Source organism: Misgurnus anguillicaudatus, chromosome 22 (assembly GCF_027580225.2).
Source record: "Misgurnus anguillicaudatus chromosome 22, ASM2758022v2, whole genome shotgun sequence".
NCBI lineage: Eukaryota > Metazoa > Chordata > Actinopteri > Cypriniformes > Cobitidae > Misgurnus > Misgurnus anguillicaudatus.
This window is the reverse complement of record NC_073358.2, coordinates 52,104,781-52,123,523: the sequence shown is the minus strand read 5'-3', so window position 1 is coordinate 52,123,523 and position 18,743 is coordinate 52,104,781. Positions and strand designations below refer to the sequence as shown.

Genomic DNA, 18,743 nt, shown 5'->3' with positions numbered 1-18,743 from the left:
AAGTCTTTTTCTAAGGCATGTTTATAAAAGATGCTTCTTAATTTAACTAAGGCCTAGTCCTGGCTTTAGTTAATCCTTGTCTGTGAAACCAGGCTTTAATCTCATTGCAATTAATCATCAAAATGATGAGTTTACATGTTAATAAAGTGTAGTAATATATGGGATTTGGTTTACAATAACATAAGCACACTTTTTTTAATATAAAAATGAGTTTATGATTCGTACAGTCATTACGCCTGAATAAGAGCCATTTCATAATGTAATGCTTTATGTTTCTTTCCTGTTGCTTGGAGATATTTGACCATTAAAAAGCAGATCACTGTAAGACCCTACAAAAAATATATATGTACTTATTTGATAATTTCTACAGCAAAAAACATTTCAGATATTATAAATTAACCTAAAAAAGTCTTGCTGGTTTAGTTTAGATGAGACACAACTGGAGCTGTTTTCAACATTCTCCTAAACTTTAGGCCCTTTTCTTGTAACTTTAAGTCTTGGTTTCACAAATAATGCTTAGTCTAGTCCCAGCATGTTTAAGCTAAGGGATCTTAAAATATATCAGCACCATTGTTTTTTGTCTCTATAGATGTATGTAGAGTAATGTTTAGAAAAATTGTAAAAATATGTACCCCAGCTGTCTTTAGGGTATTACCCTTTTAAATGCCCTAATATGTACCATTCGGTCCAGATATGTATATTTTTGGTACTAATATGCATCTTTGAGGAACTCATGGGCTCTTCTTGGTACCAGTATGTACCTCAAAGGTAATGGGTACAAAGCTGTACTTTTTGAAAGGGCCCCAATGATATCATTTGTTTTAACAGTGTAAGGTACATCTTTAAAAGCTACTTACATTTCTTAATTTAACTCAAGTTTATTTCTGTCTCTGTCGATCCTAATGTGATATTACTGTATATACTCCTGTTTCACATCATATCCGATACACCACACCCATGACACGCAGGATCCATTGTGAAAACAGTCATGTTAAACCACACAGAAATGAAGCAGTAAATAACCAATTACTGTACTCAAATATCCTGAAGTTAATAAACATATAAACATGAGCTGTAGATATACAGTATGTGTGTAACCTATATAAGATCAGTGGCCTGAAGCTACAGTATGCACTAAAGTATCTCTGCTATTCTGTCATTGGATATTGTTGGACTTTATGTTAATGGCACCAGATACTTAAGGTGTGTTAAAGTCAAATCACGTTTTGTCTTTTCAAGAGATTAGGTCAAATGTAAAAAATATACATAAATATATAAATTTGTGCTGTTGGCAATGTGACATTGCAACATGTTTTCCATTATAATGTATCATATAGTCCCAGTCCAATTCATTTTTGAGGAAATGATCAAATCACCGCTGACTGGAATCATTGTGGAAATATTTCCTTACGCTCTTTATTTTTATTTTCCCTGGTGACTTTCATTTTCCTAGAATCTCCCATTTTCTTGTCACACAACTGTCTCTGCTTCCTATTCTTTCTCTCCTCATGAAGTTTTGAGGTCTGAGCTGTCTTTCTTTTCTTTGTTTCTATTCTTCTTTTCCTGGTGAAACAGATTTCTCAGTTAATGTCACTTTATATGTTTCCTGCTCTTGGGTTTTCTGCTTCTTTTGATCAAACAGTTTATTTTCATTTTAAAGAGTAATGCAAACATTAATATTTGCTTACCTTTAATTTGTTTATAAACCAATGTTTAAAAGTATTTCGTTTTAATTTCAAATTATATAATCAAAATTCAGGTGAACATTGTGCCCCTTTCTTTCTTCCAATTTCAATATCACTGTTTATAATACATTTTATGTAAACCAGTGTTTCTCAAACTGGGGGCCGTGGCCGTGAGATGATGCCAGGGGGGCCCCAGTTTTATGACATACATTAATTTATCATGTATTGCGTGTAATTAAACCTTAGAAAAATACTAACCAACAGATTTTATATTTTAATATGTTTTGTTTAATTAAAATTGTAAGTATTAAAATGTTTTATATCATAAATTGTCTTTGGGGGCCACAAAGTGATGCACAGTAAAGGTTGCACGCCGAATTAGTTTGAGAACTACTGGTGTAAACCAATAGGCTAATAAAACTAAGACAAGTCATCTACTGTGTATAATGAAGGTAGATTGTATTGAAAAGCTTGACATTGTGTTTTTTAAGATAAGGTATCATTTATAAATCCCAGATTAGAGCAAAACATTCACTGCAGCATGAAGTTAAAACCACTTGGTTTTGCAAGTCAGATCAACCTATATTTTAACCGGTTTTGACCTGTGATAAGTACTTAAAAAAAGGTTGAAACTGTTTAACTTAATTTGTTTAATTAAAGTAAAATAAAAATATATTTTGATTTGACAAAATGCTACATTGATTCCATTGTAGATGTCTTTTAAATTCATATAAATTTCAAAATAACAGTGTTTGACAGTTTTATACCTTTCATATATGGTATATTTCACGACATACGTCGTTTAGCTGATATGTTGACAGTATAAAAAGCGCTGTACTACAAAAAAATGCAGCATGAAATTAAAACAACAGTCAATTCCACCTACGATGTTAAGTTTTGACATATGAATAGTTGGCATAACTGATAAAAACATGTTAACATTATTTAACTTATTTTAAGTTAAAGTAGCATAAAAATATATGTTGATTTGACAAAAATCCTGCATTGTTTATTTTTTACAGTGTTTTTACAGTTTAATGGAAATCTCTTTTGTAAGCGTGCTCCGCTGCAGGGGCATGTTGTCACATTAGATCAATGTAAGTTTAATGAATGTTCACACAACGTTTGTGGGTGAATAATTTGATCATGTAAACATGTTATATCACCGAGTGTCCACGAGTGGTCGCTCTACACTCACGCGCGTGTGTTTATTGGAGCAACTGGTGTTTTGAAGGCTTAATGCGCGTTTGCTCGACTTGAGACACGAGAAACAACACGTCACTCAGTGTCTCGCGTGTTATTTTCCTTGATCGAAGAAACTTTGGGAATATCTAAAGTTCAGAGGAAGGTAAGCGTGTTGTGACGTTAATTAAAGTAACCGCAGTGGAGTTTGATGATCGTGGCTGCTTGATACATTGTGTCATTGTGTTTGTGTGCTCGTGAGCGCGCGCGGCTCTTTAAATCCATACTTGTTACTTTGTGTCGCATGTCGTTGTTACTGACATCGAGTTTGTTAACGGGTTCATCTATTTTATTTGTACTCGATTCAAACAACGCCTAATGTATGCACATCCATTATTTTTGATAGCTGCTTTAAAGTGTTATGTTATGGTTTGTTTGGTATAGTTAATCTAAAGAGTGCTATTCAAGCATAGTTAATTCAAATCTTTACATGCAATACCTAAAAGATAAATAAACTATATTACTAAAACAGGGCAACTTTACTAAACCGTCTTTAGCATATTGAAATACTGGTTAATTATCTTGTATAGATATCAATATTGCTAGCATTCATATTTACTGTCTATATTGCTCTGTGTATAGTATTCATTATAAGTGGAAATATCTATCACAGAACAAATGCAAATCTTTTGTGCATAAATGTTTCTATATAGAGTTAAATTCATGATAGAGTTTGACAGATTTTGACTCATTGCAGGTTGTGGTCATTGCAGAGATGTTTGACATTTGAGAAGTGAGAACAGGTGAGATCTAGTGTGCACGTGTCACGTGGTGTCTCATGTTCATTCATTCATGAGATTATGTGTGAGAATGAAAATATACAAAATCTTGTGTGGACTTTTCGTTGGATCCTAAACTTACAGTCACATTATAGATTACAGTAGTCTGTTTCTATCAAATGTTTTTAACTAAACATAAACTTTTAAGTATGATGGACGGTTTCCCGGACAGTGCTCAAGTCTAGTCCTAGACTAAAATGCATGTTTTTGGGGCGGTTTCCCGGACCAGGATTAGCTTAATCCAGGACTAGGCCTTAGTTTAATTAGGAAATATAACTAGTTTTAAACAACATGCCTTACTAAAAACATTACCTGTGTGCATCTTGAAGTAAAACAAAGGGCCCTGATGTATTTTAAGATCTGTAAGTGAAAGTTGTTTTCAGTTTGGAGAGCTCTTAAAAGTGTTTAAGTCTAGGACTAGTCTAATCCCTGTCCGGGAAACCGCCCCATAGTTCAAAGGGATAGTTCACCCAAAAATGAAAATTCTGTCATCATTTCTCATCCGCATGTTGTTTTAAACCTGTACATTTTTTTTTTTTTTTTGATGAACACAAAACAACATATTTTTTAAAATGATGATAAGCACACAGCTGATAGTAACCATTGACTTCCATATTATGAAAAACAAATATCATGGAAGTATTGTGATAAAAATGATGAAGAAGATATTTTGATTAAATGATGGTAAGCACACAGCTGATTGTAAGCATTGACATCCATGTTATTTATTTGTCTTTCCTACTAAGAAAGTCAGTGATTACAATCAGCTGTGTGCTTACCATCATTTATTAAAATATCTTCTTTTGTGTTCATCAGAAAAATAAATTCATAAAGATTTAGAACAACATTAGGATGAGAAAATTATGATGGAATTTTCATTTTTGGATGAACTTACTGAAAATGGCTTTCAGTCGCATATCTTAAAATATATCAGTGCCATTGTTTTGCATGTTTTTTGTAGGGTATGTTTGTAATATAACTAATGGCCTTATCCTGGCATTAATGTGCCATTTGGTTCAGGATTGTTCTGTTCATTTTCATTTCTTTTCAGGTGGCATGTTGGATTTGAATCTCTCTGCATGCTGCCTGCTGTGTGTAGTTGTGAATTTACATGCATGCCCCTCATCCATCATTTCCTATCAGCCCTGACTTCACTTCTGTCTCCATTCATCCACTAACACTATCATGGGAAAAAACTCTAATAACAATAACACTAATGTTAATGTCTCCTCTAAGAGGGACCCCACCAGCCACAAACGCATCTGCTGCGGGTCCAGACCCGGTTCGGGTCCCGATCTGTTGCGGGATGTGGAGCGTCTCCGCGCTGCCTTGAGCGTGGAGCGCAGTCGTAACCAGCAGACGCGCAGGCGCTTCTCTCTGGAGCTGCGCAGGCAACGTGAGGAGGCCCGGCAGGAGCGAGAGCGAGCGCTGAAGGAGCTGACGTACCGTCTCGAGCAGCAGAAAGCGCTGGAGCTGTTACGGCAACAAGAAAGGTTGGGCCGTGAGCGAGCCGGCGAGGTCAGACGTCTGTTGCGTTGGCGGGGTCAAGAGAAGCAGAAACGGACTCAAGAGCTTCAACGTGAGATCGCTGGGATCTGTAGTTCAAGAGTCGAAGGAGGCCGCAGGGTGTTTGGATGTAAAGGTAACGAGGCCGCGTACCGTAAACTTGAGGATTTGTTAAAAACGCTCTTCACGCAGACGGATGGGCGAGAGGTCGCTTTGCTTCGACGTCTCCAGCAGGAAGTGGACGTAGAGAAACGCTTGTTTCTGTGTCACCTGCTTGAAGCCCACAACTCTCGAGAGGATAAAGAAGGCCAAACAAGGTCTGTTTTAAAACCGACACCCAGGCCAAGGTCAAAGAGCTGCGTGCACCTGCTGACCGGCGTCGGCCCACAAGACAACACAGAACTTTCAAGGAAAGAAAAGCTTGCTCTGTTTCGCTCTCACTCCCTTTCACCTCAAACCATTTCTCAGCCTATGAAAAAACAGCAGCAGGACTCTAAAACGCCTCCTCTCAACTTCTCTGTAAAAGAAGAGGAATCATGTAAAACAAATCTTTCAGGAGATTTACCTCAGCCGTGCTCGTCTGATGAGGAAAGAGGCCTTCAGCATTCCAACCTGTTGAGCAGCCCGCCGTCCAGATGTTCAGAGGAAAATATGGATGATACGGTAAGACTTTGTCTTTTATATTTGTGTTGTTTTATGAACATGGCTTAGCAGGCATGCAGGTGTTTGTTGAAATGGTTACGGTCCAAAATATGTCAGCACAGTTACAGTCCCTCGATGATCACCCCTGAGGTCACAGAGGACACAGGACTTGGTATTTATCACTAGCCTATTAACATGTGAATTTTGTATGCAGATGATGATGCATTTACGAGCAGCAACCAGACAAGAAATCACATGCACAAAGTAGGATTGTGTGATGCTGTTATTTTCAGTCCATGTTTTCTAGGGATGCACCGAATCTGTCCTGATCATGTGTTTTAAACAATCTGACCAATAGTGTGAAAACATGCTCTTATCTGCCAATAATAATTACAGTGCATTAGGGCTGCACAATATACAGTATCGTTTCAGCATCGACATCGTGCATCTGCAATATTCACAGAACATGCAGAACTTGTTTCAGAGACTTGATTTGATTAATTTATTGATACTATAATATTACGAGCCTAGTTAAGCAGTTTCATTTTTAATAACTCATGAATGCAACTAAAATATATAATGTGAACATGAGTTAGACTCTTTAAAAAAGGCACAATCTCTGTCCCAATTGGTACATTTACAACAACAAACTAAGAAAAAATACACTTTTAAATAAAGAAAAATAAATGTCACATAAATTCAAGCTTATGATGGCAACAGTCAAAGTCTTTAGTGTTTCAGCTGGTTCTGGCCAAGGTTTTCTGTTTGTCCAATCCATTTTCCAAATACAAAATATTTCCAAACCCACAATTTGGATCCGATAGCAGTCACAACATCATCTACCTCTTTCCCTGTGTTTTCAAAAACTGCAGCAGGTGCTCAGAGGTTTTTCCACACTCAGCGCTGAGCTCCGAGTTTTGAAAAATGTTTAACTTTGGGTGAAACGCTTAGCGGGACAAATATCACAATAACCAACCAGCGCAACGTTCAACGACTGATAAACAAAGCAGAAGTATTACAGCACCCAAAGTGCTCAGCTGAAAAAAGCTGGCAAGCATCTAGAGTCGGCGTTCGCTTGGCATTTTCAGCAGCCGCGTTTAAACGCTTCGGTGTGCACGCCCCCTTAAACTGAGCTTTCTGTCATCTGGCACAGTCATCCAGTATTTCTCATATAACAATATACAAGGCAGGAAAACATAACATTGCAATGTAAGTTACCTCTCACTATCTTGCAGGCCTACAGTGCATCCTTAAAATTGTCATCCACTTGAAAATGACGCGTGTGACCGTCCAATCATCTGCGGATCGCACGTGACACACATTCGCAGGGTCACCAAACTTGAACATTGAAACACGCTGAAATGTAAAATTATTTAGCCTGAGCTTGTGTTTCCAGCAGGTGTATCAATAGAAGTCATGGCACAAAATGTCTAGTGTCACCGTGTCATAATATAAATTATGTTGCGTTTATGTTTGCTCTTCTGGCAGGCTTGTTTAGTAAGGGAGAAGTCACACCAGTTTGAAGTTGTTTGCATTGGTGCAGGTTTGCCAAAGTCTGTGTAACGTCTGTTCATTTATATTTCAAACAGAATAAGCTTTGATTGGTGAAGTTCACTTTAGATTTGTGTAGATGGGCACTTTCTGTGCTATGAACAGAAATCATTTCTGCAGGTTTCAGCAGTTCTTCAGGGTTGTTGGATTATAGCTGTTACCCTTTTTCCACCAGGGCTGGCTCAGGTGCTGGAACTCAATCTTAAACTATTATTTAATGTCACAAACACCCACACTGTTACATAACTAACTCAGAAAAAAATGTACCGTTTAAAATATATCAACATCAAGAAAGCATGGATACGGTATCTGATGTGGTTTTACCATGATAAAACGAGTAAAACCTTTTAAACTGACTACAAGTAAACAATAAATGTTCAGTAACAGATGAAGGTAAATTTCAGCTCTATAAATTGATGAGAAACAGTAATGTGTATTAGGGCTGTCACAATGATTAAATAATCATCTCATCTCAATTGTTCGACCTCATTGCGATAATTTCAGATCACCGCAATGATTGCACATCTGTCTAAAAACACAAGGGGGAACTGCAGCACTTGTATAAATGAGACGTTATCAGATTACTTTGAAATGTGTGTTATGTGTATTAATATTTTCTGCCAGGTAAACCTTGCAAAAGATTTAATTTAAATAATCACAACAATGTGTGAAAATTTTAATAATTTAATAAACAAACATAAAATAAACAAAAAATGTAACATAAACAAAAACCAACAAAAAATGTCAAATGTTAAATGTCAAAGCAATAAATCCCGGCCTCAGGTCATTCAGAAATAGCGGCAGAATCCATAAAGAGTCTCATTTACAAGAAAACATGTCAGAAGCACTTCTGAGCTCAGGGTTTTGCATCTGAGCACTTTATATATTATACTGTTAATACAAAGATGTTTTACATAAGCAAAGTGCAGAACAGAATATATAGGACATAAACAGATTCTTTAATTAATATTTTTAAAGGCAAATTTATTATGTTTTGAATGGAGAAACAAAGAATTTCCTTAAGTACCCTTATAATGCATAAGCAGTGAAATAATAATAAAGCAATAAGCCCCAAGAAGCAGTGGGTTACCGCTTCGCGTCGTGCCTAACAACGCCCCTTAGCTGTTATAAAATGCACTGTTACCCCACTGCTTTGCGGGGTTTATTGCGTTTATAAAACGGTTACTTCATATGCATAGCAGGGTTTCACAAAATAAAAACACAAATAAGTTGTAATTATATTAGTACAAATATTACTCTTCCGCCAAACAAAGTCGTTCCTCAGAATCAAGTGTGACTGCAACAGAGTGTAGTTCACAACCAACACAGATGCAGCAAAGACACAATGAAAATGTAATTAAAGACTGTGGTGTTTATTTTTATATATCAACATTCATCTAAAATATACACTAACATTTATATCGTGCAACTGTTGAAGTGATGATCAAATATGCTTGGAAGCATGCTGAACTCTTTCCCCGTCAGCGTTTTTTTTTTTTTTTTTAAATTGCCACCCAGTTTTAGTTTAATGCCTTACAGAAAAATTATCTTCTTTAAATAAACATAAAATATCAAATAAGAGAACAGACCATCCGCTTTCCAACAACACTGTAAAAAATAAAAAGTTGGCTCAATGAATTATTTTTTAGTAACTAGTTCCACAGAAATTTTACGTTCACTCAATTTCTGTCTCCAAAGTATTACCTGGATTGATGTTTTTTAGTTGGCCCTAACTTGACTCAAATATAAAAAAGTATGTTTGCTCAACTAGCTTTATAGTTCATTCAACTAAAATGTTTTAATCAGTTGAATCTTTAAAAACTTACAGCAAAGACTCTGTCAATTAAAATTTAAGTATTCACTCAATGTTTTATGTGTTACTTTAATTAATATTTATTATTTGGGATTTTTTAATAACATTTTTAAATTATTTATCAAATAATTTATGCTGGTGTTGTTAACAAAATAATTAACTCCAGTCACATAAAAAGAAAAGCTTTTAATTCACTTATTCAGTTATCATACAGACTGAACATACAGAATTAAGTCTTCTTTAAATAGAGGGCATAAAACAGTCCAAAAAGCCTCCAAAGTCAGTCAGAACATCTGCAGGGTCATTTGGGAGAACTTCAGCCCGTACAAGAGGAGACAGTCTCCCATGTATCCCTCTGGTCTGCCTCTCACAACATCACCGCTCTGGTTTAATAAACAAAGAAACACACACACACACTAGCGTTGCCACCCGTCCTGGTTTTCCCGGGATTGTTCTCTTTTTTGAGTCACAGTCCCGGAAAATTTATATTCTTTCCCGGGACACGAATTGTCCCGGTTTTTTGTGAAAATGAACTTTTAACCCTCTATGGCATGACTTTTTATTTTTTGGGGAAAAAAATATTTCACCTCACTTTTTGGGAGCTTTGGGGTCACTGATAAAATATCCATCATACAATTTATCCCCCCACCACCCCTGACTCAGAATTTACTTTGTTGCCTCAGGGCAACATTGTGCTACAATGGTATAAAAACACCAAGGTTTTTTATATGCAGGTTTTCCATCCATGAAAGTTTGTGAATCTGGGAGGAAAAATTCAAGGCCCTGGGAAGTTTTTGAAAATATACATACATAGATACAGGTCATTGAATGTATTTTATGCAAGAAGATTTCTGGTAAAAAATCCATATTATTCCCTGTGTAGTGTAGGATAATATCATACAGTTCTAGCCTTTTAAGCACACGTGCTAAACTGTTCAGTTTAAATGCTTATATCTTCTGTATGCGAATGTTGATTCATACCAAAATGCTTTTTTGCATAGTTGTGTTTGACACTTGAAAACGTCTCGGGTTACGTATGTAACTGTTGTTCCCTGAGAAGGGAACGAGACGCTGCGTCTCCCTTGTCATACTTCCTGCGTCCCTGTAACGTCGTCTTTGGCAATATTTCAGATAGTGATATACTTCCTGGCACCTGCGTCACCCTGTCTTTGTTGTTTAGCCTCACCATTTGGTTGAATTTGATATACACATTCAGATGCACTTACCTCTAGAGGCGTCCCCAAAGTGTCACCGCAGTAACAATGTATCTGTAACCTTGTTCTCCCTTGAAATATGTCCCCACATTTAGACTCTGAATTTGAGGGTATTGGACCTGGAAAGTCCTTGAAAGGTCCTTGAATTTGACATTAACTAAGGTGTGGGAACCCTGTATATGATAAATATATGCATTAGAAAAAAAAACATCAATCACAAATGATTATAGCCAAACATGAACACTACCAATTGTAACTAACACTGCATGTGTTAATGTTTTCCACATTTACATATAAACATATAAACCAACAAATGTGTGCATGTGTTTGTGTGTGTGTTTGTGTGTGCGTGCGTGCGTGCATGTGTGTGTGTGTGTGTGTGTGTGTGCATGTTTTTATGTGTGTGTTATGCATCATTTTGGGATGATTTTGCCTGAATAAAAGTGGTCTAACTGCACAATGTTGCCCATAAAACTAATTAGTCATGTTTGTGATTAAGTGGAATCATTTGTGATTGATGTTTGTTAGAGTTAAACTTTCTAATGCATATCTTATCAGATAAAAAACCTTGGTGTTTTAGTACCCTTATAGCACAACGTTGCCCTGGGGCAACAAACAAAAAACACGGTCTTAGTATGAAAATAAAAACAAAGAAAGTCTTCAGACAATCAAACATACTTCTTTACATACTGATGCACATACACGTATTTTTTTCTGTAAAATTATTTAAATTTAAAATTGTTAAAAAGTGATATTTATCCTGGCAATTGGTGGCACTGCATCCCATGTGGCTTTGCTTCCAAAAGCATGGCTCCAACCCCAAACAAAAGGTCACAACCACTCCAGCCCCTCATTTCATTGGAGAGACATGTCAGGTGATATTATACATATATTTTTTTATATAAAAAAATTAAAGTGTCGGTGTGAGGCTCAAAAAGGTAGTATGTTGCCTGAGGGCAACACTGTGCAGAGGGTTAAAGCAGAATTTCCTGGTTTCTAATTAAAGTGTTTCTTTCCGCTGTTTCTGTGTTCATCCAATCCTGTGTCCGTAACCGGGTAAAATAGAACAGGTAACACAGTGGATTGGCCAGGCGTTTACTTTTATTTGATTGGAAGCTCAGCTTACGCCTAGCAACTAACTATGCTGTCGGTTGGTCGCACGCGTTGCATCCACAGATTCCACACACACATCCTGGATGAAATAGTTTGAGTTAAGTTGCTAGTCAGCTTTTAAAACGATCAGTGGGGTTGGTCAAAGCTGAACTTCAAGTTAGATAAACTTTAAATGATCATGCTTGGAGTTTAAAGCATTCATTGAGGGACAGCCGAGACTTCTGCAGGCAGCAAAAAGGGATGAGGAATAAGTTACACATGGAAAAAGAGGTGAGAAACATTTTTAGGTTGCCCAAATTTACTAAGTTAACAAAAACAAAAAGTTGTTTATAATCTATTATAATACATGTAATCATGTTTTAATTGCTAAAGAATATATCCTATATTTGTACAAATGATTATATTTTATAATAGAATATAATTATGCAGTATATGTTTACACAATGTTTATACAAAAGTGTATTTAATGTATGTATTTAATGTAGAAAGGGGTGCATCTACATCAGGGAGTACATCTACTTTAGGGAAAGCATCTATGTCAGGACAAATAGACCCAGACAGCAGACGACTCTGGGCCGGATCCACACCGGATCAGCGCCAGAGGTGTTGACTTCGGCACAGATCCGGCCCAGAGTCGTCTGCTGTCTGGGGAGGGAATAGAGTCCTACAACTGTTAACATAGTATATTTGCAAATATTATTGATCCCCCCTCCAAAAAACAAAACAAAAATAAATTTTATCTGAGTGTCCCGGTTTTTGACAAATCAAAGGTGGCAACCCTAACACACACACACACACACACACACACAAAACTTTATTCCTTAAAATAACGTTAGGCCAAATTTCCCTCAGAAATCACACGTAATTAAACACTATTGGGCGGTTTTCTCGGACAGGACTTATCACTGACTAAAATACTGACATCTCTTAACATATGAGTGCTATTGTTTTGTCTCAAAATGCACGGCAGCATTGTATTTTATAAGGTTTGTTTGTAAAAATGTCCCAATTATAATAAAGGCCGAGTTCTAAACCCTGTCCGGTAAACCAACCCTATATCCAGGCTATCTTAACTAAAATACCTCCACTTTACTTCGGACACATAACACACCTTTAAATATATCTTTACAAAAATATCATTACAAGAACGTCGAGTATTTGCGTCTTTACCGATTAATATATTCTAAAATGAACATTTAATTACAACCACTTACCTGACATGAACTTGAGGAAACGGCTGATGACTTGTGTCGTTATGTAAAACAGTGAGTGATTCTGGCTGTTTCGTGTGGATTGATCTCAGATGAAATGACCTGTGATTCAGATCCTTCCGAGTTAAGACATTTAAAATTCAAAAGACACGCTCGCACATACATATACATGCATGCACACGCACGCACACAGGTATATTTACAAGTTTTATTTTAGATTTTTATGATATTGGGACTATTTCTCCACCCGCTCCTTCAGCTCTGAAGTTCAAATTCGCAGGCATGACGCAGTCCCGTTATAACAAATGTGAAAGATATGAAATATCATTCAACAGCGATATCAATTAAGTGCAATCCTAAAATATGTAAATATGCTAAATCCACCAGAACGCTGTTGTGTCCTTGAAAGGTCCTTGAATTTGAAGTTAACTAAGGTGTGGGAACCCTGTTTGTAATATGTGTTGCTCTGGCCTTCATTTGGACAACTTTAAAGGTGATTTTTTTACACTGGATTTTCAATGAATCCTAACAAACCATAAATTAATGTAAAGCCTATTTATTGAACTTTCAGATGATGTATAAATCTCTCCTTTTTTTAAAATGACCCTTATGTGGTCCAACAGTTTAGTTGTGGGTAATATATTTCTACTGTGGTGGTAAGCTTTGAGTCATTTTATTAGATGTGTGTTGTATAAAGAGCGATGTTGAATGATTGATTGTTTAAATGAGTTTGAGGTTTATAGAGACATTTAATAGACTGCACACATCTATCAGATTGAATGCAGGAAGAGACGGCACAGTTGAATCACATTAGAGGAGACGGTTTGAAGTCTGATTCGATCATCTTGTGTCTCAGATAACGGCAGTAGATGTTTTCTTTGAAGTGTACACTTCTGAATGGCTGTTGTGTAGGTTTTGTAATGGATTCTGTGTGGGCCATAACAGAGTCACTTTGAATTATTAATGTTAGTTTGAGATGAACACAAGCATCAATAGCCATCACACATTTTTCTGAAATCAAATGGATCATTCATGAGTTTCTACAGCCTGATCTCACGAAAATTCATACGTATTTTTTTAAGTTGGCTAATTTGTACAAAGCAAATTAAAAACGAAACCCCCAACCTAACCCCGTCGCGGGTGCAAAAGCAAATCATGCAAAAATGTACAAATGTGGTCATACAAAATAGCCGCGTCATAAAATACGTTCGAAATAGTGTTGGTTTCTAGTTTTCTACTTGAAACTTGATCTGTCACTTCATCTGTCTCTGGTACGTTTATTTTTGTGATGAGCAGTTGTGTGACAGTTATAAAAAGATTTCTTTAGTGGAGTGTGCGTTGTTTAACTAAATCTAAATCCAGTTTAGGTAGATCTGGATTGTTTTATTGTATTAAAGCTGTATCAAGATGAACTTGTTCTTGTTTTTAAGGCATTACACAATCTTGCTCCTACTTTTCTTTCTAAAGCAGACCGAATGAATTTGGTTTATCTCCTCTTTATCAATCTGTAATATTGTTGTGTTTTATTTGTCTTTGTTGGTGTGTATAGCTGTGTCATTGTAATTTATATTGGCTTGTTGTAATGTCTCGTTGGTTTTGGGTCTCGTGTTTTTTTCCAGAAGTGAATATTTTTAACAGACACATAAATGCAGTGCTGGGTTTTGTGGCTCTTTTGTAGCTCTTGTGAAGTCAATACATCAAACATCTGTTCTTTATTTAAATGCCTGTGATGAAGTTTCCTGTTACATTAAAGTTTGACAATTCAGCAAAAACATAAACTCATGCATTTATGTTGAAAATGTGTTTTCTTAATATTTTCAGGGAATAAAAACTTCCCAAAAAAAGGAAACTTAATAAGAGCTGAATATATTATGATATCAGTAGTACTGTATGTTAGATTATCTGTGTGTATTAAATGTGATGTTGTTAGTTTGAAATTGTTTGACAGAAATGTTGCTGTCGCTGCTGTTTAATATCAGACAGAGAGAATTATATCTCACTTATTATGAGAAAGATAAAGAGAAATCAGAAGCACTTTACAATATGGTTGTATTTGTTAACATTAGTAAATGCATTAACTAACATGAACTAACAATAAGTAATATAGTTTAGCAGCATTTATTCATCTTCGTTAGTTTATGACAATGCAATTATTTATGTTACTTTAAACGAATTTATTAATAAAAGCTGAAATTAACATGAACTAAGATTAATAAATGATGTAGAAGTATTGTTCACTGTTAGGTTGTGTTATCAAATGCATTAAAATAAGCACTTATTTCATTGCTAAAAACAACATTATTTTGTGCATTTGATATAATACAATGTGTTCGCATGGTGTATGGATAAATAAACACATTATTTTCCACATACGGTACATTTTCGTAGCTCCAGATATCCTGCCTTCAAACGCACTGATTTTGTACAAAGCTCATCGATATGAAAAGCTCTGTGTCTCTGATTGGCCAGCTAATCTGTATGTTGTGATTGGTCTGAATACCTCTGACATCAGCAGGAAATGTGACGCTCCTTACCATGTTTGAAAGATTCGGTTGCTATCAGGCGTTAACTTACAGGTTGTGAGTCTGAAGCGAGAGGAATTATGATAATGTCGGTCTTGTCTACATCAACAATCCCAAGTAAACTGTTGACTACAATCCGTGTGTTTGTTGTAGTCCAAGAAAAGAGATTTACGTTGCGTCATCGTTTACTTTGGGGTTTGTACCTTTTGTAAATCGTTAACATGTACTAATACACACTTACACACCAAAGGAAATGTTCAAACGTAAATCGCACCATAGGTGCTCTTTAACTAATGTCAACAAATATTATTATAAAGTGTTACTGAGTAATCTTCTGCTGTCTGTATTTCAAGCCACAGAAAAATGAAAAGAGTTTTCTTAACTCGTCCACGTCCCGATTGAGAACATAATTTTGAATGTGTTTAAAATAATGATTGATTGTGTTATGGATGTTTAATAGTAGGGGTCTGGTACAACATAAATGGATTCCCACAGTGTTTTTATTGCATTAAATAAACCATCAGGGCAGCAGACAGTGCATTAATAATCGTTTTGCGTATAAACTGTAAATAATTAATGAGTACAGGAATCATCCCGTGAAATTGTGTCTGTGTGTGAAGAGATGTGGTCTAATGAGATGTTAATGGAGCTTGTGTTTTACCTAAGACAGCTGACACACACAGATGGGTTATTCATTGAGTTTAGGTTATTCTCAATGGGACGGTTACAGTTTATCTGTGTGTGTTTCCTCAGTGGAGAGGCAATTAGAGAGAAGAGTTTGCCAGTTCAACTCCACAGAGATGGACTGAAATACAACATCATTTCATTTGAAAACCACTGAGAGTTTAACTGCAGTTTGTCCATTTCTTTTTGTTCATGTGTTGTGTGGTTAACATGAAAGAATATTCACAAACTTTTTTACTTCTAAAATGTAAAAGTAAAACCAGATATTGGGTAGGTAAAGTGAAAGTGACATGTTTGTCAAGTATGGATGTCAAACTTGAAATGTGACCTCTGCTGCATCTCTCGGGTTACAAGCCCAACTCTCTAACCACTAGGCTATGACTTCATATATGTGTATGAAGTGATGTAATTTGCTCTGTCAGTTTTTTCTTTTGGTGAAATAATAAGACCAGAGATTAATGTGACCCTAGACCACAAAAGTCGCATGGGTATATTTGTAGCAATAAGCAAGAATACATTGTATTGGACAAAATAAAATCTAAAACTGTATTTATGTAGGCAAAGATGAATAATAACATATCATGAGCCTCAAACACTATTGTTTACTCTTTCTTATGTAAACCTTGTGCATGCAAAAGACCGCTGGAAAACAAACCAATCTCAACACAACACCAACTGTGATGTTACAGTCCAGATCTACACCTTCAACATTAAATGACACGTTAAATTAATTACAATGTTGTTACAATGCTAAAAACAAAGTTGTGACTGTTCAGTTAGAGCTATATGCTAGTTAATGCTATATGCTAGCGTTTAGGCTAAAGTTATTGACGTTACAGTTTAGTTTTGCAGGTCCATTCTGAAAAAAACACAAACTTACCACTTAGAAACGTCCATTAACAATCTCCAAACTATTGATTATTCCTCAAAATCTGATGCAGACTCAAACATAAGATCTGTTTACACACACACAGAGCTACTGAAGGAACTGCTCTGAGAAACAGCCAATCAGAGCACAGCTCAACATTATTATTCATGACCCTTTCAGATAAGGTAATAATAGACCATTTGATTATAAAGACAAATCCTAGGGTTGTAGTGTAAAACTGTCTCTGGATCATTTTTACACATAATAAAGCCACAGATCTTCTATGCAGATATCAGAGAACAATTTAACAGATTATTACAATGCATTCTTTGGCACCTTTAATGCCAAAAATCATTAGGATATTAAGTAAAGATCATGCTCCATGAAGATATTTTGTAAATGCCCTACCTTAAATATATAAAAAAAATGTAGTTATCATTAGTAATACATGTTGCTACGGACTTTATTTGAACAACCTAAAAAACAATTTCTCAATATTTAGATTTTTTGCACTCTCAAAATAGTTGTTATTCTGCCAAATAAACCATACATTAATGGAAAGCTTGCATATTCAGCTTTCAGATAATGTAAAAATCTTGATTTAAAAAAACTTGCCCCTCATGATTAGTTTTGTGGTCACAAATGTGAGTTTGCAGGGGACTGTGGGAGATTTACTTTGTTCCTGAAACACCTGAATTTATACTGAGACTTTAATGATTAAGGTCAAGTTTACTCTCCTGTGTCATCCTATAGTGACTCTTATTTTGGACAAATCTTACTTGTTAATCTTTTTCATAATTTTAATGCATGAATTATCTGTGCACAATAAGAGCAAAAATGGGTTAAGTGTTTAAACGTGGTCAATTTAGTTTTCATATTGCTTCATAATGAATTATGTGTGTAAAACGCCCACACTCCTAAAAATAAAGATGCTGAAATGGTTCTTCACAGTGATGCTGAAAGAACCATATAGTGGTATATTCTTGGAAGAACCATTTCATTCATACCTTTTTATAATCAAAAGAACCTTTTTCATTACAATTAACCTTTTATGAAACCGAAAGGTTCTTCAGATGCTTATGGTTCTTTCTGAACCTTTTAGCCAAAAATGATTCTTCTATTGCATCGTGAAGCACCTTTATTTTTAAAAGTGCAGTGTGTTTTTAAGAAAGCATCACAGCTGTTCATTAATTTCTGCACATTCTTCTTAAATTCCACATTCCAGACCGTGTACATCATCCCCTGCTTTGTCTTCAATGGTAATGTCAGAGAAAGCGTGTGTGTCCTTCTTACAGTCGCTTTCCGTAGCGCGACGCTGCCTCGTTGACGATTAATAGAAAAACATCATTCCAGCGTCATCTCTATGGCAACCGTCCTGGTCCGCCACCGGGATTGGCTCTCTCCCAGAGTCTGTCTGAATGTGATAGGAGAACCCAGCCCCCTCCTCTCATCACAAACACTCGCTCTCTCTCTCTTTCTCGCTCGCTCGGTCACACACTCTCCTCCTCTTCATCTTAATGTTGTTATCTCACCAAACATACGTTCGAGAGCCAGCGTGACCGCCGATGCAGCGCGGGATCATTGGCTGTCTTATTCCTTCATGAACTGGCACGAGCGAGCGGAGGAGATGATAAGGATGAAAGACCAACGCAATGGATATAAAGAGACCTGTTAGAGAATAAGACGTCACGTCTCGGTTTTGGCTTGAAACTCTTGCTGTCTGGTTGTACATGGCGGTGTGTCTCTGCGTCTCGATCACATGGCTGTTCAGCTGCAGTCTCTCTTGTAATGACAGCAGAAGAAGGTTAAGGACTCGTGTTGCTGATGCAGAGACACGGTGAGATAGATGTCTCATTGTGACTGAATACAGTCTGGGATTGTAACCGACCAGATTTCATTTTGGATATACGCAC

The 18,743-nt window shown here is 36.2% G+C and overlaps 1 protein-coding gene across 12 annotated transcripts in view; it reads left to right on the top strand.

Moving 5' to 3' along the window:
- The first annotated feature begins 2,883 nt into the window (after positions 1-2,883).
- Positions 2,884-18,743, top strand: part of tspoap1 (TSPO associated protein 1) — a 91,302-nt gene continuing 75,442 nt past the window's right edge. For 9 of the 12 annotated variants that reach the window (XM_073860945.1, XM_073860937.1, XM_073860936.1 and 6 more), the window contains exons 1-3: positions 2,884-3,033; positions 3,625-3,670; positions 4,758-5,875. In XM_073860945.1, coding sequence (XP_073717046.1) covers positions 4,892-5,875 — 984 coding nt within the window. In that variant the 5' untranslated portion in view covers positions 2,884-3,033; positions 3,625-3,670; positions 4,758-4,891. Of the gene's footprint in view, positions 3,034-3,624; positions 3,671-4,757; positions 5,876-17,974; positions 18,668-18,743 lie in introns of those variants that run through there. The other 3 variants (XM_073860943.1, XM_073860935.1, XM_073860944.1) reach the window with 3 other exon arrangements.